Source organism: Mytilus trossulus, chromosome 2 (assembly GCF_036588685.1).
Source record: "Mytilus trossulus isolate FHL-02 chromosome 2, PNRI_Mtr1.1.1.hap1, whole genome shotgun sequence".
Classification (NCBI taxonomy): Eukaryota; Metazoa; Mollusca; class Bivalvia; order Mytilida; family Mytilidae; genus Mytilus; species Mytilus trossulus.
The window spans coordinates 49,515,112-49,537,163 of NC_086374.1; the positions used below are offsets into that span (position 1 = coordinate 49,515,112).

General features: G+C 33.3%; 1 protein-coding gene across 1 annotated transcript in view; it reads left to right on the forward strand.

Annotated features, from left to right (window-relative positions):
* The window catches only part of LOC134705824 (uncharacterized), a 46,785-nt gene extending 25,277 nt beyond the window's left edge, over nt 1-21,508 (forward strand). Inside the window, exons 5-7 of the mRNA XM_063564540.1 lie at nt 15,299-15,412; nt 19,594-19,672; nt 20,126-21,508. Of these exons, the coding sequence (XP_063420610.1) occupies nt 15,299-15,412; nt 19,594-19,672; nt 20,126-20,813 (881 nt within the window). The 3' untranslated portion in view covers nt 20,814-21,508. The remainder of the gene's footprint in view (nt 1-15,298; nt 15,413-19,593; nt 19,673-20,125) is intronic.
* Nucleotides 21,509-22,052: the final 544 nt, after the last annotated feature.

Below are 22,052 nucleotides of genomic sequence, written 5' to 3' on the forward strand. Positions count from 1 at the left end.
CGGATAAAACATGTACCATTGTATGTTATCAAACCATCACCTCATATGTAGATCAATATGTCGCCATAATTATCAAAACAGCATAGTGGGCCGTTTAGTTCTGTTTGGACATGCTGTAGCTTAAACGATTAAAAAGTGATTAGATTGGCGGAGTTTTCCCGATATTTTTTTCATTCTAGTTGTCTTTTTTGGGAGAAGTATAACATAAAGAGAGAAAATGTATTGTTAAAATGAAAATTAAGACAAGATCTACAAAAAGGCAGCATGGCAAATATCGATAGACGGCTCCTTATTGGTGTCATTGCCCTTTAATGATGATGTTTGCAACTTGTTTGTGTGTTTGTCGTTTGTTTAAAAACTATAAGAGATGAATAGGCACGTAAAAAGCTACAATGATCAGCAAGACAAGATCAAGATCTACAAATAAATCAAGAATTCAAAAACGTTAATTTACTCTTTTTTGAAGTTATTTCTTTTAAGTCTTTACTGGCGATTTTTAACATTTAATTGCGTTTTTTGAAAACTATAAAAGAGAAGCAAAATAACCACATGCACAATCAAACTGATAGGTCAAATAAAAACGACAATATCATTGCAAAACAAAACCAAAAGACAAACAACGGTATACAAAACATAACTTTTATATCTCAAACCTTGACTGAGCAACACGAGCCCTACCAGAAACCCGGGATGGTCTCAAAATAGAAAGCTTAATAGCAAAGTGGTCAGCAATATAAGATCCATGAATAGTCAAATTTTCCGATAATCGTTGTTGGATTCCGAAAAGGAATGAATGTCCTAAGTGATGATTTGTATTCCCTTTTTGGCGGCGTAACACCTTCAAAATATAGAAAAAATTGTAAACAGAAACAAATGGTGGTTACAATGTTTATGATCACTGAAAATAAGATGGTCATCTTGAATTATATTCCAGTCAACATTGTAATAAAATGTTCATTATTCAAGATTCATATAGACCTAGGTGTGCGACACATGCCATTTAAAACCTCAAGTTTATCATTATTGTTGATAAAACCAACATCACGTCATGGACTTTACGCTACGATTGGACTTAGTCGAATCGAACTGTAACACACTTGAACATTGCAAGCAGGAACAAGAGGCTGTCACAACGACAGCAAACCGGATTTATTAACATTTATTTGTGTCCTGGCAATATCACAAGAACCAATGGTGAAAGTGAAAATCGTCAATATCAAATTTGACCTACATTTTTTCATCAGTATCAACATATTAAAATTTGAAAAGCTTAAAATGAATGGTTCATGAGTAAATGCAACAACATGAATGGAAACACCATTTTACGATCTTTCAAGAACCATAACTCCTGAACGGTAAAAGTCAAAATCGTCATTATTGAACTTGACCTCTTTTTTGTCATCAGTAACAACATATTAAAATTTGGGAAGCTTTGGTAGAACAGTTCATGCGCAAATGCACGGACACGACTGGAAACTCTATTTTTCAATCTTTCAAGAACCATAACTCCTGAACAGTAAAAGTCAAAATTATTGAACTTGACCTTCATTTGGTTGTCAGTAACAACATATCAAAATTTTAAAAGCTTTGGTTGAACGGTTCATGAGTTAATGCACGGACAACATTTGATTGCCGCCCGCTCGACCGCCCGGCCGCCCGCCGTACATCCCCAAACCAATAACCGACTTTTTTGTTACAAAAATCCTGTTAAATTATTTTTTTAAATCATCAAAACTGACATATAAAGAGCAAAACAAGTCAAAATAACAACTGTATGGTATATAAAAAGGCAACAGTTGTATACCATTGTTCAAAAGTCATAAATCAATTGAAGGAAAACAAATCCGGGTTACAAAATGCAACAAAAACAAACGCCAACATACATAGAAACGAACTATTCGATATTAACTGCCATGTTCCTGACTTGGTTCTGGTCATTTTTAGAAAATAAACATTGTGGGTTGAACTTGGTCTTATTGCTAGCCAAACCTCTCATTTATATAGGTGTAATACCACCATTGATTTTCCCCTATTAGTCTTTGTTAAATTTGCACTTTTCAAAAAATTGTGCAGAATTTATCTTTGTTTCAAATAAAGAAATACTTGGCATGAGTAAAGTTTTATCCTGTCCACGTTTACGAAAAAAATTTTCATTTAACATTTCATTGCATATAAGAAAATAACCATCATTGGAAGTTAACCAATCAAATTTCTCCTCTTATTCTATCTGTGTACAAGGTTTAGTCACCATGTAACCTCAAGATTACAAAATTTTCTATAAAAATCACAAATAAAAAATAATGGTGTTTTGAAATACCCAAGACATATGTTTATGACACAGAAATAGTTTTACTGCAATAAAATGTAGGATTTATTACCTACAACGGTCAAATTCAAGGGACTATTTTTTTTAGACCTACTTTCGTATGCAACCGGATGTGACGTACCATGATTTGGTGGTATCACACCTAAAGAAAATTTTTTTTTTCAATAAACTGAATGTGACTTTTCCCCTTTGTAATACTGGTTATTTCAAGCATTTCTGTCAAGTTTTGTCATAATCAGTTCAATAGTTTGAGAAAAATCTAGTATATTGAAAGACGACATCTACAGCGATTCAAGCAAAATTTCTTCGACAAATCCAAACCAAGCCGCATCAAGATAGAATAGAGTGTGGACCAATAAATGATCAAATATCTATCTTATCTGCCAACAAACAGTTGAAAATGATACACAAAATGAGTTTAGGAAGATAAAATACCACTTATAAACCTCTTTGCCTTCTTTATAAGGTCTCTTTGGGTCAATTTATACCTCTCATTTCCTCAAAATTTCAACTTTTCAGGCCAATAAATAAAACTATTGGGGTAACTTTCACTCATTTATGGTAGAAATGGTCTAAGAAATGAGTAATTGAAGCATTTTAGCAGAATGAACAATCCATATAAAAGTTTACTGTCTCCATGGAGGTTTCAATAAGTCCTTACGTATAAATTGAATTTACGCCGCGTTCCAAAGAGGGACATAAAAGGCTTCTCTTTTAGTGAATAACTTGTCGTTACAACATTAAAAATAATTTCATCTACTTATAACTATATATTTATTTAAGTATTATCTAGGAAAATGGTATATCATAGCAAAATATAAGAAATAAGGAGAAAAGGCACCAAAACAATATATGCACTTAGTATGGCTTGTTCTGTCAACTGAATATTCATGGTATAGTCCTATTTCAAGACAATTTTCTCATAAAATGTGTTTTGGAGACTCAATCCACTCAGAATATTTCATTTTTTGTATTATTTCACTTAAATAGCAAGAAATTTTAACACAGGAGATTACCCCACAAGGCCATAGGTGCATGTACAGCTTCCCATATTAGGTGTAATACCACCATTGATTTTTCCCTATTAGTCTTTGTTAAATTTGCACTTTTCAAAAAATTGTGCAGAATTTATCTTTGTTTCAAATAAAGAAATACTTGGCACGAGTAAAGTTTTATCCTGTCCACGTCTATGAAAAAAAGTTTCACATAACATTTCATTGCATATAAGAAAATAACCATCATTGGAAGTTAACCAATCACATTTCTCCCCTTATTCTATCTGTGTACAAGGTTAAGTCACCACGTAACCTCAAGATTACAAAATTTTCTATAGAAATCACAAATAAAAAATAATGGTGTTTTGAAATACCCAAGACATATGTTTATGACACAGAAATAGTTCTACTGCAATAAAATGTAGGATTAATTACCTACAACGGTCAAATTCAAGGGAATATTTTTTTAGACCTACTTTCGTATTCAACCGGATGTGACGTACCATGATTTGGTGGTATCACACCTAAAGAAGACCTTTTTGTTCAATAAACTGAATGTGACTTTTCCCCTTTGTAATACTGGTTATTTCAAACATTTCTGTCAAGTTTTGTCATAATCAGTTCAATAGTTTGAGAAAAATCTAGTATATTGAAAAACGACATCAACAGCGATTCAAGCAAAATTTCTTCGACAAATCCAAACCAAGCCGCATCACGATAGAATAGAGTGTGGACCAATAAATGATCAAATATCTATCTTATCTGCCTACAAACAGTTGAAAATGATACACAAAATGATTTTAGGAAGATAAAATACCACTAATAAACCTCTTTGCCTTCTTTATAAGGTCTCTTTGGGTCAATTTATACCTCTCATTTCCTCAAAATTTCAACTTTTCAGGCCAATAAATAAAACTATTGGGGTAACTTTATCTCATTTATGGTAGAAATGGTCTAAGAAATAAGTAATTGAAGCATTTTAGCAGAATGAACAATCCATATAAAAGTTTACTGTCTCCATGGAGGTTTCAATAAGTCCTTACGTATAAATTGAATTTACGCCGCGTTCCAAAGAGGGACATAAAAGGCTTCTCTTTTAGTGAATAACTTATCGTTACAACATTAAAAATAATTTCATCTACTTATAACTATATATTTATTTAAGTATTATCTAGGAAAATGGTATATCATAGCAAAATATAAGAAATAAGGAGAAAAAGCCCCCCCCCCCCTTCCAAAACAATATATGCACTTAGTATGGCTTGTTCTGTCAACTGAATATTCATGGTATAGTCCTATTTCAAGATAATTTTCTCATAAAATGTGTTTTGGAGACTCAATCCACTCAGAATATTTCATTTTTTGAATTATTTCACTTAAATAGCAAGAAATTTTAACACAGGAGATTACTCACAAGGCCCATAGGTGCATGTACAGCTTCCCATATTAAGTGTAAAACCACCATTGATTTTCCCCTATAAGTCTTTGTTAAATTTGCAATTTTCAAAAAATTGTGCAGAATTTATCTTTGTTTCAAATAAAGAAATACTTGGCACGAGTAAAGTTTTATCCTGTTCACGTCTATGAAAAAAAGTTTCACATAACATTTCATTGCATATAAGAAAATAACCATCATTGGAAGTTAACCAATCACATTTCTCCCCTTATTCTATCTGTGTACAAGGTTTAGTCACCATGTAACCTCAAGATTACAAAATTTTCTATAGAAATCACAAATAAAAAATAATGGTGTTTTGAAATACCCAAGACATATGTTTATGAGACAGAAATAGTTTTACTGCAATAAAATGTAGGATTAATTACCTACAACGGTCAAATTCAAGGGAATATTTTTTTAGACCTACTTTCATATGCAACCGGATGTGACGTACCATGATTTGGTGGTATCACACCTATAGCAATTTCATGGAACTGATGGATGTAGTTGAGGACTTTGCTAAAATTAGGTTAAGTGCGAACCAGAACTGGCAAAATATCGCTGAAAAGACAACACTACGTGACAGAAATTCAGCACAAACAAACGCACGAATATTCAACACAGTGAAACGCACAATCAAAAAATTAATAGTGGTTTCGAAATGTAAACCATAGAATAACCAATAACTTTCTTGACAACAGACATCACAGGACATCACAAACAGTGACGTATTTTTGTAACGAATGTGTAATCTTAAAATTTATACAAAAAATTTCACAATACTAGTCCAAGCAATTATTATGATAATGACGGTATTGAAAGGCTATTTCAAATGATTGCTGTGAAGATGTTAAAATTATTTGGACTAACACGATACTTTATGCAAGGAAACGGAACTCAACTCGACTATTCTGGCAAATAAGACTTACTGTGGATTCATAATTATTCGTTGGATAACAATTTTCGTGGATTTTGTAGGAATAGTTGAACCAAGAAATTAAAAGTTCAACGAATGACAAATTTTCTTATGGCTTGTATGCAGACTTCGGCAAAACCACGAAATCAAATATACACGAACATGTAAGTTTTCCTCAATCCACAAAAATTGGTACATACGAAAGTAAATGAATCCACATTATGTAAAATGAACCGAAAGTACAGAATTCTAACAACAAAAATAAGACATAGCACATTATCAAACCGAAACCACAACAGAAACATAATAAATAAATACATAAATGTTAGATGTATAAAAATTCCGAGACACGTCACATAGGAGAGCAAATACACACCCGGCAAAACAATCATATTCGAGAAATGATCACTTTCGGTACTTAGAAGACAGACGACGTTGAAGTTAAACCTAAATATATATATAGCCTCGGTCACACCTTACCGGATAAGACGAACGGACGCCTAACGGATGAAAATAAAAGTTGTCCGTTGACAAAATTGTTATCCGTTGGGAGTCCGTTGATGTACTGACCAACTAAAATGGACGCCCAACGAATGCATAACGGACATACAACGGATATGCAACGGACGAGAAACGGAGACGTTCCGGACAGAACGGATGTCGAACGTACATCCAACGGACGAGTACCGCATAAAACGGACACCTAACGGAAGCGTACCGGATAAAACGGATAAACAAGATATACGAAAAAAATTAAAGGCGACAATAATAATACATGTAAATCGCATTAGTATTGAAAATGTTCTGTGTAACTGGTTGTGGTTTATTTTTCAAAATGCCGCTAAAGGGCAGCGTCTGACCTGCATAACAGCTGCTTGATTGTGAAGATGTGCCCTTATTCTAAGATCGATTATTAATAATAAGAATTCATGAACCTTAAGAAATCTTATTGGCATTTCTGACGAGAAATTTTCATTTGGCATTTATCCGTTTCAAATCCGTTCATCATCCGTTTTATCCGTTATACGTCCGGTAGAAGTCCGTTTCACATTCGTTCAACATCCGTTATATCCGTTAGACGTCGGTTAGAAGTCCGTTGGTGAATTTATCTGCCAGATCTCCAACGGATGTATAACGGACACGTAACGGATACAAAACGGAAACGAAACGGATGAGTACCGTACAAAACGGACGACTAACGGACGTCCAACGGACATTTTATCCGTTGAACGTCCGTTCAAAGTTTTGAACATGCTCAAAATTTTCCACCGAACAGAACGGACGTCGACTGATAAAACGTACGCTCAACGGACATGCAACGGATATGGACGGACGCCTAACGGATAACAACGGATGTCTAACTGACATGAACGGATTGAAAAAAAAATATCCGTTAGACGTCCGTTCGAGCTATCCGGTAAGGTGTGACCGAGGCTTAAAACCTGATTAAAATGTCACCAGTTAGTTCAGACATAGACACATCGTAAGGACAACCAGTTGGTGATGGTGTCTATGAAATTCATGGTGTGTCATTTTTTATCTTTCCTCCTCATAAATCTGTTGGAGAAGATTCTGCGTAAGGAGCACACATAAAATAAGAACCATTATAAACTAAACCAAGAAATTTATGTATCTACGATTTCCAATTCAAAAAAAAACTTTGTTAAATGATTAATTTCTGAATGCATGATCGAATAGCTTTGATCCCATTAGACCAGGTGTCTAGTTCACAAGGGCAAAAAATAACTTTATCGTAGATCGTGTGCGTATAAATTCGACAGGTTTTGTTTGGACAGGACTTTTTTTTCTTCATTTTAATAAAACGCAGCATTCGATGTTTGTGTGTGTGTGTGTACTTATATTTGCTTTTATTCAGTTTGATCTAAAGAAGTTTCTGAAATTCTACACCATAAGACTAAAAGACAAATGTTATAATTTTATAATTGGTTTTTATCTAAAATGAGGTGAAATCAAATGATTTGACCGAGAACACGAGGAAACACTCCTTTATGTATATGATTAAGCGTGAGTCATACCAATGTGTGCGTATTTACTCAGTGAATGATTCAATCCATTTAAATTCTATTTCAATTGGTATTTTTTGTAAACCATGTTTCCGTCCTTATCACAGTCACAATTCAGGAAATAATTATACCCAAAATGGCCATAGAAATTTCATAATTTATATAGTGATATGTCGGCATTGGTTTTGATTTTTCGTTTAATTTTGTTCTATACCTTTATTTCTTTATCAGGTATGTAACACTAAATCGTCTTATATTTATCTCTAATCATGCAATATATATTTAAGATTTTGTAAACCGTGATGTACAAATATACTCAAATCACTGCATTTTTTTTAAATGTCTGCATTAGAACAGCTCAATTTGAAAGAAAGTTAGTAACGTGGCATAAAATAAAGCCGGTTCGTCATAGCCTTTTAATTCATCTCATTTTTATTTTTATTTTCTTACAGTCATCTTAAAAATTAAGCATAACGCATGCCACATGTACCATCGTCTCTTAAACTACTTGAATACTTATCATGGAGCTACTCAATTACGGACGCCATCACGAGTTGGTTGACCGTAATTGAATAACCGTTTCACAGATGATAACTGTAACTACAATACCCCTCTCTTTTAACGAATGTGACCCATCAAATTATACTATTCACCGGATTTGTAATTACATAAGCAACACGACGGGTGCCACATGTGGAGCAGGATCTGCTTACCCTTCCGAAGCACGTGAGATCACCCCAAGTTTTTAGTTGGGTTCATATTGCTTAGTCTTTAGTTATCTATGTTGTGTCTTGTGTACTATTATTTGTCTGGTTGTCTTCTTTTTGTTTTTAGCTATGGTGTTGTCAGTTTATTTTCAATCTATGAGTTTGACTGTCCCTCTTGTATCTTTCATCCCTCTTTTACATATTCATAAGAAATATTTTAGTCCTGGTTTCTATGATGAGCTTATTTATCAGGGTGTTATATGAATCCTTTAGTTATAATATTATTTGTCTTTGTCTTTATTATGTCATTTATTAGTATGTTCTTTTGGTGGTATTCTTTGACGTGGCTCAGTACTTATCCACCCCGTCATTGTGTTATTGTTTTTGATATAATTTTTGTATTCTTGTCTTTCATTTTTACTAATATTCTTTTTCTGATTGCGTTTTTGTGTTTCTTCGTTAAATATGATGATGCTCTGTTCTTATACATCCCGTCATTGTGTTCTATAATTTCTGTATTCTTGTCGTTCGTTTTTGTTAATATGCTTTCAGTTGACCATGTTCTTTTGTGTGTTTCTTTCTTGCATGTGACGTGGCTCTGCACTTTTACATCTCGTCATTGTGTTATTGTGACATGGTTTATGTTTGTTTATATATTTGTATGATTTTAAAGTGATTTACATACTAGCACAATGATGACTGCTATATTCCTTTTTTGACAATTTACCTATTATGTCTGTTTGTTCTGTTCACACATCGTTATTAAAAGAATTGAAAATGTTTACAACTGTCAAGTGAGATATTTAGCTAGCTATAAAACCAGGTTTAATCCATCATTTTTACATAAGTAAATGCCTGTACCAATTCAGGAAAATGACAGTTGTTGTGTTAGCTTTTGATTTTGCCATTTGATTAGGGAGTTTCCGTTTTGAATTTTCCTCGGAGTTCAGTATTTTTTTGTTTTACTTTTTACATGTCATTTTGTTGCCTAGATTTAGTCACTTTTTGCCAAGTTATTTACTGTGATATAACAGTACAACACAAGAAAGAATAATTTGTCATATTATAAATGTTAATGTTTAAAAATCATGCTTTCCAAATCACGTTAAGCATATAAAACGATATGCAATGCAATAGGCTGATTCCTAGTTCACAGACGTTTATCTTATATATTCTCAATCCAGAATAATGTTCAGCATATTGGTTAATTCATTTTTTAATTATACTTACACTTTCATGTCTGTTTGTTTAAGATGGTCAAGTTAAATGGTATGATGCCGTCAACTTATGTAAACAACGCGGACAGAAATTGATCCCTGAAAAATGGAGCAACACATCTAGTTTGGGGTACAGACAAGATACCACAATGTGGACATCTAGTTATATATTGTCTGTGAACTATGTTAAACATACAGGTATGCACAAATTTAAGATTTCTTTAAACAAGAAAAGTTTACTTCATCTTTTATTTTTCTCTTTGAATTTAAAATGGCATGTTTAATTAAATTTGATTCTTCATGATTCAAGCACATCAAAGATGAAGGACAAAAAGGCGAAAGACATGTTTAACTTTAAATCTTTCTTTTGTTTTTTGAGTTCACGCGATTCCTCCAGTTCTTGTTTTTACCTCCTTGATTGGTCTTTTCTTAATCTATTAACGATATTTGGCCGTAATTTGTCTTCTGAAAAACGTTATCAAAGGTAACAAGATAATAATTAATACGCCATACGCGTGCGTTTTGTCTACTTAAGGCTCATCAGTGACGCTAGGATCAAAATAGTTATCAAAGCCAAAAAAGTTCAAAGTTGGAGAGCATTTAGACCCAAAATTCACAAAAAGTGTGCCAAATACGGCTAAGATGATCTATTCCGGGGATACGAAAATCCTTAGTTTCAGACTATATTTTAGGAGGAGGTATCATACGGGCTGAAATTTGGCCGGCATGATATTTTTAAAGTAATTAGTTCAAGAGTTTTAAAGTTATGTTGACTTCATTATCATATGAACCCGGGATATTTCTCTGAATAAAAAGTTGGGAAAATTACTCAATTGATGTCACTTTCACGTCTTAAACCATGGTCTCCTTACAACAAAATAGTTTTCATTTACCCGTGTTTTTCATTTACCCGTGTACTTTACTTATTTCATTTTACAGCGATGTGTCCAAGGTTATAGTTGTCTTTCTGATTTTGTTAAACCCCGCTGCATTTGTTTGCACCAGTCCTAAGTCATGAACCTGTTGTACAGGGAGTGGTTATGTGGTTCATAAGTGTTTCTCGTTTCTTATTATTGCTGCTCACAAGGAAACTATTAAACCAAGAGTCCAAATGGTGAAATTGAAATCATCCCTTCGTAAATTTTACGGACGCCATCACGAGTTGGTTGATCGTTATGGAATAACCGTTTCACAAATGATATCGAATATTTTCCTTACGTCGTAACTACAATCCATCTCCTTCCCTTTCATGAATGCGAACTACCGAATTACACTATTTACCGGATTTGTTATCACATAAGCAACACGACGGGTACCACATGTGAGCAGATCTGCTTACCCTTCTGGAGCACCTGAGATCACCCCTAGTTTTTGAATGGGTTCGTGTTGTTTATTCTTAAGTTTTCTATGTTGTGTCGTGTGTACTACTGTTTGTTTGTCTTTTTTTATTTGTAGCCATGGCGTTGTCAGTTTGTTTTAGATTGATGAGTTTGACTGTCACTTTGGTATCTTTCGTCCCTCTTTTATATAGATTAAACTTTTTGTTTTCTTAATTGAATGGTTTTACACTAGTTCATTATGAAGCCCTATAGAGCTTGCTGTTCGGTGTAAGCATAGGCTTTGTGTTGAAGACCGTACTTTGAACTATAATGGTTTACATTTTAGAAATTGTAATTTGGATGGAGAGTTTTTTTATTGACGCGTATACCACATCTTTTTTTATATATGAAATTGACCATACAATGCCCTTATAAACATAGTTTGGGGAGAAAACAGACATGAACCACAACCTAACCCAAGAAGATGATTTACACTGTCTCATAATCCTACTTTTGATGTTTTAGCATTGTACGTTGAGCAAATACCAGTAACAGAAGTTCATCGAGGACTTTGTAATAATAACAGTAAGTGATCAACTAATAGATAATAACATTCTCCATATGAAACCTCACCTTTGAACTGATAAAAATAGTATGAGGTATTCCAAGATCAATTTTATTTCACAATATATTCAACATTCACGACAACACATGCTTTTCATGAAAACATCGCATAGGCAATGATTATTTCATGGTTGTACAGTAAACATTTAATATATAAATAGAATACTTCTCTTTCATGGGTTTTTTAAAGAGCACATTTATAGTATAAAGCGCTACCATCACAGAAAAATACAAAACAAAACAGATATATATACTCCTTTTATGTTAGAAGTGTATGGTCCGTTTGTCATTTGGAAAACGAAATTGTCAAATAAATAAGTAATAAGAGATATAAATAACAAATAATGTAATTCATTGGTAGTTGTTCATTGACACAATTTTATTTTTAATCGTTACATAAAATATATTTGAACATTTCAAATAAGTTGAATGCTTTCCGCATTTACACATCGACAGACCAAAACATTTGTAACAATTATATCATTGCGCATATAGTAAATCTTACCATTTGCAATATTATGTTTGCAGAGGATTTGGGTAAACTTATTGTTTTGAAGATGCCTCTTAACTATACTCTTCAAGACTTCAAATGCGCTTGGGATTATGCTGGTTCAGACAATTATCCTGATTCGTTATTAAATATCACAAGTTTAAGCGTTGTGAAAGAAGTGCTTGGTGTCATGGACTTTGGACAGAAGTATTGGCTTAGCGACATAAGCGAAAGTGTGTATAGTAAGTATGTTTAGTTTTAGTTTTATATGTTGTTGGACGTTAAATTGAACAAATGCCGAAAAAAAGATTTATTTCAGGAACTTTTTTTAACTAATAAAATGTGGACACAAAACATGCATTTTGCCAAAATAGTATGGGGATAATATTTTCATTACATTATAAATTTAATCATACAGACAATAACAATCAAAACCAGGGAGTAAACAAAGACTCACAAAATCAAAGGACATTTACATCAACAGTTATAAATAATAATAGTAAACAACACCAACAATACATACAAGTGTATATTGTAATATGCCATGTGTCACAATATTAACTTGAAACTTGAAACTTGAAACTTTTTATTTCTCAAGACCCCATCAGGGGTATGTGAATATAAACAATAATAACAAACAATAACATATATACAAAATAATGAGATCATAGAATGACATGGTTACATATTCAATGGTATACATAAAGTACATGATTTAAGGAATTTGAAGTGGAAGGCAAATCTAATTTATAACAGACAGAACAATTTTACAAAATTTGGCAAGTTTGACAATTAAATTGTAGTCATTAGAACAAAAAAGTTCACAATATTTTATAGCATTTGGCTTTTTATACACATTACAGGGCAAAAGCCTTTTTCTTTCATTTGAAAAAAAAGTACATTTAAATAGATAATGAAATTCATCACCAATTTCACATAAATTGCATAAATCACAAATGCGATCATCACGTTCAACACCCCAAAAATGACCTTGTTCTATTGGCAATTTATGGTTCATACATCTAAAATTACAATATGCCTTTCGAAGATCATATGGTAGATCAACAATATATCTTTCAAAATTATGAATGGTTTTGAAAATTCTATAATTTAAACATTTAGCTGAATCATAAACAGTAGTAACCCATGTTTGTTTGAACTGATCACAGAGACATTGTTTGACTAGATTTGATATGACTACATTTTTTGGTACACTCTGTGACAGCCAGTACTCTGAGAGACCACAATTATTAAGAGTGTTTTCAATACAAACAATCCATTTAGAATGGAAAAAATTCTTGATATGCATGTTATATAATAACTTGTACAAAGTAGCAGCAATTTTATCTTGCTTATTACAAATAATTCTTTTCCAGAATGCAACCATTCTACTTTTGATAAAAATATCAATAGGAAATCTTCCTAGTTCACCATACATGATACAATTTGGTGTACATTTCTTCAGACTTAGTATATATTTATAAAATTGCAGACAAAATGATTCCAGTATACTGTTATTAGTAGAACCCCAAATCTCACAACCATACATTAATATAGGTAAAACCATTACATCAAACATCTCAAGCTGTATATCAATAAGTAAATTTAGTTTTCTACTTTTTTTCATTATACTAAACATAGCCTTTCTAGCTTGACAAACTAATCTTTCTTTATTTTTACAAAATGAACCATTTGAAGCAAAAATTATTCCAAGATATGTAAAATCATCAACAATATCTATATTTTGACCATCATAAGTGAAAGCAAGGTTATTATTCAGTTCAAAAGTACGTTTTCTAAAAATTACTATCTTAGTCTTAGCAACATTTACTTCTAATTTCCAACATTTGCAATACAAATACATGGCATTCAAGGCAGCTTGCAATTCAGATTCAGACTCTGCTAGAATTACAGTGTCATCAGCATAAAGTAATAGATACAATCTAAAGTATACAGCAATTTCATCATTATCAAGAAAAATATGAGCAGCATTGTAAACATTTGACAAACCTTCATAAGAATGTGACAAAAATTCAACTAGATCATTTAAAAACAATGAAAATAGTACAGGAGACAAATTTCTCCTTGGCGTACGCCAACATTGCTAAAAAAAGAAACTTGAGGTGTTACAACCTAATCGTACACAAGATTTGGCATTTTTATACATACTGTGAATAACTTTAAACATTTTACCATCAATACATTGTTGTAGTAACTTGTGCCATAATGCACATCTATCCACCGAGTCAAAGGCTTTCCGGTAGTCAACAAAAGCACAAAATAAAGGTTTGTTACATCGCAAGTAAAGATCAATCAGACAGTTCATATTAAAAATGTGATCAGTAGTACCATAATGCTTTCTAAAGCCTGCTTGCTCTTCGCAGAGAACATTAAAATTATCTAAATAACAATTAAGCCTATTATTCAGCACACATGTGAATAATTTACCAAAACAGCTAAGAACCGTAATGCCCCTGTAGTTATCAGGATTTGCAGGGTCTCCTTTACATTTATATATTGGTACAGTAATACCTTCAGACCATGAGTCTGGTATACAACCAGATTCAAAAACAATATTAAACAAAGCAATAAAAACTGGTAACATTTTATCAGCAGAATGCTTCAAAAATTCATTAATAATCAAATCATTTCCACAGGCTTTATTATTTTTCAACCCTTTAATAGCCAGTCTCACCTCATTTTCTGAAATAGCTCTATTCACTTCAGTATTTAACGGATTTCGAAAATGAATCTGTTATCAATGATAACACGCATACCCAAACCAGGTCAAGGAATAAGAGATATGTATAAGGCATATACATTCCTTTGTTTAAGATGTTATCGAAAGATTTGTAACGGCAAATTGAAAAAAAATCAGTATTGTCATGCTATAAAAACAAAAAGAATAGGTATGATTGCCAATGAGACAACTCTCCATTAGAGACCAGATTAAGGATTACAGGTTACAGTACCACTTTTAACTATGTGCAAAGCATAGTCAGCTGTAAACGGTCCGATATGCCAAATTTAAAAATAAAATAATTAAAACGAGAAAACAAGAGATTTAAGTACAAAACAATGAATGAACAACATCGGACAACCACTTAATTACAGGCTTCAGACTTGCGACTGGGGAACCTCTCTAGAAATGTTGTAAAAATAGTTAAGGCCATTATTAATAGTATTGTATATTCAATCAATCAAAAAGCGTTGTCTAATTTTCTGTTCTGATTTCTATTCAGGTTTGGTACATCAATGTGAAGTGTTTAATCACGTTGGAAATTTTACATTGAGTAGGAAGTCTAATACTGCAATGCATTTTTGTGATGAGAAGAATAATTATTCATGCATTGATGGTAAGTTAAAAAATATACTCTTTATTTTTATGAAGAAGACACTAATTTAGAATTTGACAACTAGTAATTACCTTTTATGTAGCTGGTGACATTTTACTACATTTATTTTCATGTTCAGCATGGTGTTGGGTTGTCTAATTATTATGTATTACCTATACTGCATGACTTAGTATACAAGGGGTACAATCAAAATCACGTGATGGATATACACACACCGGAAGTAACAGTCGAGCAAACCGCTTGAAAGGTAAGTAGTCGTATTTACTTGTTTATATCAATAAAATTTAATAAATAAGGTAGTGCACCGAATGTCGGATACTATCTAGTTATGAAATACACAATTATCCTTGCTGGAAAGCGTGCAGTTAATGCTAACACTTCGACACAGTTATCCGTCGAAAATTTGGAACTGTGTCGAAGTGTTTGCAATAACTGCACGCTTTCTAGCAAAAACAATTGTGTATTTTAAAAACTACATACTATCCGACATTCGTTGTGCCAACTCATTAATCAAAATTTAATTGATATAAACAAGAAAATGCAACTACTAACCTTTCAAGCGGCGAGTTCGACTGTAACTTCCGGTGTGTGTATATCCATCACGTGATTTTGATTGTACCCCTTGGTATAACTAAAACACAAAGGTACTTTTCGTTGATTTAAAATCAGCTGATATTTGTTTACACAACAGAGGTGCGCTCGATTAAGAGACTTACGTCGTAGGTACTCTCTATACTTATCTTATTATATTGACTTGTTCTGTTGCGTCTTTTGTACACTGTCTTATCCAATGCCCACTCTCGTAAAGGCATCTCCCAGGTCTTCCAAATCCACTGCTGACATTGACAGGTATCGAACTTCCCATAATATTTGATGTCGTTGTTTTGTTGTATGGTGTTATCCTTTGGTTTGTACGTTTTTTCAGTTTTTCTTTTTTCATCTTGATATCTATCCGTGACTGTGCCTTGTGCATTTTTCTTTCATCCTCGGAATTCTCTGCGAAAGGATTAGCAATATATGCAGCTACTACCCGCCATCCTGCATCTGACGAATCAGTTAATTCGATTAACTTTTGTCTGTTCTTGATAATGTCCATACCTTCAGTTATCTTCCGTTTCGCGTTGTTAATATTCGTCTGACTCATGATATCTGCTACCATATCGGTAGTGTTTTTGGGTGTGTCGTACTGCATTATGCACTTCCGCACGCATAGTTTGTTGAATATCGGCGTCCATGCAGCTTACAACGGTGGGAAAGTGAAGCGCTTGAAAAACACCAATATATCGTAACATAAAATTCGACTTCCTGATTGGTAAATTTGGTCATGCCTTATGAATATTTACGTAATTTAACGACAACACAATATTTTCCCGCTTTACTATACGACCCGCGGGAAAATACAATAATCTCATATCTCATTTTAAACTTTCATAGACAAATACAAATAGATGCATCATATGATAATACCTAAAATAGCTGTAATTTGCTAGTGCATAATTAATGTATCTGAGCAGCACATCTAATAACGATACCGTTGATTACTCGGAGGACTCGATTCGCCAAATGATTGCGCGGTGTTCGTATGTTTGTTTAAAGATTTCTGTGTGTGTGGGTGTGTTTTAACAAGCAAAAGTAACGGTTAAAAAAAATAAACTGTACTTATCTAGTTCATTCAATGTGTTTCAATGACAAAATACATGATTATGCCTTAATCTATTTACATTAATCTACACACTAATCTATAGCATCAACATCTTCATAATGAATTTTCGTAGGTAAGAAATACAGAACAGCTGTCTCGCTGGTAAAATATCTACACCACAGACATGGAAATGATTATGAAAGAAAGAAGATGAATTACTCTGGTAAGATTAAGAGATATATAGATATAAAATGATGTGGTATGAGTGCCAATAAGACAACTCTCTATCCAATCCACAACTTGTTTAAATAAACCAGTATACTAGGTCAAAGTCTGGTCTTCAACACCGAGCCCTTACTCACGCCGAACTATGCTATAACGGGTACAAAAATGACTAGTGTAAAACCCTTCAAATGGCAAAACCAATGGTATAATCTATATAATAACGAGAAACAAGTAACACTTATGATGAATCACATAAATAAACGACAACTACTGAACATTAAATTCCTGACTTAGGACAGGACTGAGGTGCAATCAAATATGTCTGAATTGAGATATGTTTGTATTGACTATATATTTAGAAATATTATAGCTTCAGCATGGTTGTTTTTTATGATAATATTTTTGCTGAATTTTAGAAGTTATTTTTACTCACAAATCCTCCATACTTAATTTATTCACTATTAGAAAATGACACTCAATCACTCCGAGGAGTGTGCTATCGAACGCCTTTTTTATAATTTGACCGAGATATCCGTTACTCAAAAAACTTTATTAAAACATACAGGCAATTTCTCATTTGTTTTGCTATATATTATGTCGCTTATATTCTTCCAATCTTTATATACATAAAAACATAAAAAGTGTATGCGATAAAAAAAAAAAATCAATATAACACGGCTTATCACCCCCAAGGAACATAATCAATCGAGCAGAGACATCGCAAAAGTCATTCATTATAATGTATCGTATGTCAATAACTCTAATAAATTCAAAATAATCGTAAATACTTTTTTGTTTTTTCCCAATAATTAATAGATGAAAGTGGTCTATTTTTCCCCTAACTTTCCAAGTTTGAAAAATGTTTTCTAAATGAAACTGATAAAACAATTGTATTTAATTTTATGAAATCAAACGCCTTGTAAAGATTTTGAAAGACCGAATGTGATTTGGATCAAAAATAAAATATAAGGTGCACAATTGAGTTGTTAAACAAAGATTAATATTCATGAAAGTGTCCAAGTTTTAAAACTAGAGGCTCTCAAGAGCCTGTATCGCTCACCTGACTCTATTTGGGTTTTTGAATTCATATAAAAAGAGATAAAATTTGGCTACAAAGTAACAACACTTGGTCAGCACCAGATAAGAAACATTCATGCTATGTTTGGTTTCATTCCATTCAGTGGTTCTCTAAAAGAAGACATTTGTATGTATTTCCCATAGGATCCTATGTTAAACTAAGTCCCCCGCTGGCGGCCATCTTTGATAATGGATTGGCTACAAAGTAACAACACTTGGTCAGCACCTCATAAGGAACATTCATCCCATGTTTGGTTACATTCCATTCAGTGGTTCTCTAAAAGAAGTCATTTGTATGCATTTCCCATAGGGTCCTATGTTAAACTAAGTCCCCTGCTGGCGTCCATCTAAGATGATGGATCGGCTACAAAGTAACAACACTTGGTCAGCACCTCATAAGGAACATTCACCATGTTTGGTTTCATTCCATTCAGTGGTTTTCTAAAAGAAGTCATTTGTATGCATTTCCCGTAGGGTCCTATGTTAAACTAAGTCCCCCGCTGGCGGCCATCTTGGATGATGGAATCGGCTACAAAGTTACAACACTTGATCAGCATCTCATGAGGAACATGCATGCCATGTTTGGTTTCATTCCATTCAGTGGTTCTCTAAAATAAGTCATTTGTATGCATTTCCCATAGGGTCCTATGTTAAACTAAGTCCCCCGCTGGCGGCCATCTTGGATGATGGATCGGCTCCAAAGTAACAACACTTGGTCAGCACCTCATAAGGAACATTCATGCCATGTTTGGTTTCATGCCATTCAGTGGTTTTCTAAAAGAAGTCATTTGTATGCATTTCCCATAGGGTCCTATGTTAAACTAAGTCCCCCGCTGGCGGCCATCTTGGATGATGGATCGGCTACAAAGTAACAACACTTAGTCAGCACCTCATAAGGAACATTCATGCCATGTTTGGTTTCATTCCATTCAGTGGTTCTCTAGAAGAAGTTCAAAATGTAAAATGTTAACGACGACGACGACGGACGACGACGGACGCCAAGTGATGAGAAAAGCTCACTTGGCCCTTCGGGCAAGGTGAGCTAAAATGATACTGGTTAGTAAACACACTTTTCTTTTTTAGGACGAACACTATTGGGATATTTTTAGGGTAAAAAAAACATGAGTTTATTCTGTTTGGTAGTTTATATAGCATTGGTACAGCCAACATTTCTACTAGACGTTACTCTTAATTTACCTACAAATATAATTATCATATAAGTGTTTTCTATTTGAAGGAGGACTTGTATTGCACAATTCACTCATTGGTGCGTTAGGAGTCATCATTTTGATTGGGTTTACTGTAACCTGTTTGATGTAAGATATTTGTAAGATGCATTTTGTTTAAAAGTACAATCAAATTTAATTTGCTAGACAATTTACCTAGTTATATGAATATGTGTCAAAGTAAAATTGTGATCCTAATTAATTGCAAAGTTTTGCATCCTGAGACGAGATAAAAAATAAATTAAAAAAAAAAAAAAATATAATAATATTAATTGTTTTTTGTAGCACGTCAAAATATTTCTTGCAAGTTAGGGCATTTAATATTGGAATTGATAGGGGGAAATAGCCGATAATTTGTACATAAAATTGTGACGAAGTTGAATAACCTAAAATTAGAAAGAATGCTAGTAAAAAACATAGCTGGATACACATTGTAATTGTTTGTCGAGTAAAACAACAACTCAGTCAAAATGTTTTCAGCGGTTTACTTTATCAATTTAGAAGTTACATGACACAATTGCATTTCTTATTTATTATTTTTAGTATGAAGCGGTCAATTGGTAAATTAAAACGTGAAGTGCAAAGACTCAAGCAACAAAGATTTGAACATCCAATGTATGGTACTGACCAGATTCAAATGATACAGAGCAGTGTACCGGAACCGGAAACGCCAATATCACCTACCGGTTCATCTATGTATGAAAATTTTCTGAATTCCGTTGCATCAGGAGAATCAAATGTAACTGTAAGTTACTTGACATCGACACAGGTTCAACGAACAGTAGAAGTCACAGAGACCCATAATGCAACATCGCAAGATTACAGTGACGGTTTCAGTCCACATTTTCTTCCACCATTAAAAATGCCAAAACAACGTCCCATAATTAGACACACTTCACTGGTAAATAGCACGGATGGGCATGTTAATATGCTTCATTGCAGACAAACGTCGACTGAACCTGCATCTTCCAAAATGTTCCCCTTACAACACTGCCTACGTGGAATGCCTATTGAATGGTTCAAAACCGAGGATGATATTCACATCCATGGATCTACCAACTCGACAAACAAGCCAAGCCCTAGGCCATGCATTACAAACACTGAATCAAGAGTTTCAGGTAAAAGTGAGCGTGCAAGTGCATTTTATTTGAATACAGGACGCTCAGCTGATTTTGAAAATCCAGAGATCGATGGGGAAGATTATGAAAACATTTGGGAAAAAGATATTTAAAGATTGTTTTATTTGCGTTAAAATAATCCGTACGACATTCACTCTTTAAACTATATTCATACGTAGGAATATACGCAAAATAACTCATAATTAGAATTTTGTTATATAATATAATCATTGTTGAGCTGTACGATGATAAATTTTTGTTTATCTTCACTGTATATTTTATTTGTATTATATGGTCCGAGACCACACATATTTCGTAGTGCATTTCTTTTAGAACATAAATAAAAATTAAAAAAAAATCCCACTTGCGCTTTCTCAAAGAAACTTTTACAGTGTGTTGTACTACTTTGGGACAAATTATATAAAAATTCTTCATCAGCTCTAACTCAAAATATGGACAATTTTATGTTCAGGGCGTCTTAAAATCTTTTGACAGCTTCCGAAGTGCTAATTTTAAATCTTTTTCAGTTTGATCAAATCACTACTTTCCATTAAAATTCTGGACCCAATTTTGTTTACAGTGTAATTTCACCCCCTACTTGCAATTTGAGGCATTAAACATGGAGAAATAAATTTGAAAGGGGTATAAAAAATGTATGGCAAGTAACCCACTGTCTACACTAGGGACTATATGTGTGGTTTCGGACCATATAAGTATATATTTTCTGTTTTCTCATGGAATAAAGGCATATTGAATGTTCTTTTGTAAAACGATTTGATAACCTCGTGTGTTGTTTAATTGAGAGACACACCTCAAGAGTCGTGTCTATCTTAAGCAGTCCATAGCTTTTAGCTCAAACTTGTTTTCATTTATTATCGCAGTGTAGGTACCACTGATGAACTGTTAGTCCCCGAGTATATTTTCAGCTCAGTAGCCAATGCTTCGGCATTAACTTGATTTCTTAAAAACTATTTAAAATCCTAAACTTAATGACTTTATAGGAAACCAAGGTGCTTAGTCCCTCAGGCAAAACTTAGAAGAGTTTAACTTTTTGGTCATATAGCTCTAACGTGTCTACGTAGCTACATTTACCTGGCTTTCAAATGTTTGTGTTTGTGCGGCAAATAAAAAAAAACCTGCAATGAATCAGCCTCAAAATTTAGTCTTCGTCAATGGAGTTCGTAACCAAGGTAAAAATATATAAATGGTTGCAACTTCCTTCAGTAAAATTAGACATACAGGTTCAACTTTGATTCGATATTTCGCGTTTTCCTTCATTTGAAAATAAAGGAGAAGTGGTATGATTGCTAATAAGACAACTAATCACCAGAGTTCAGATAAAGTGGATCAAA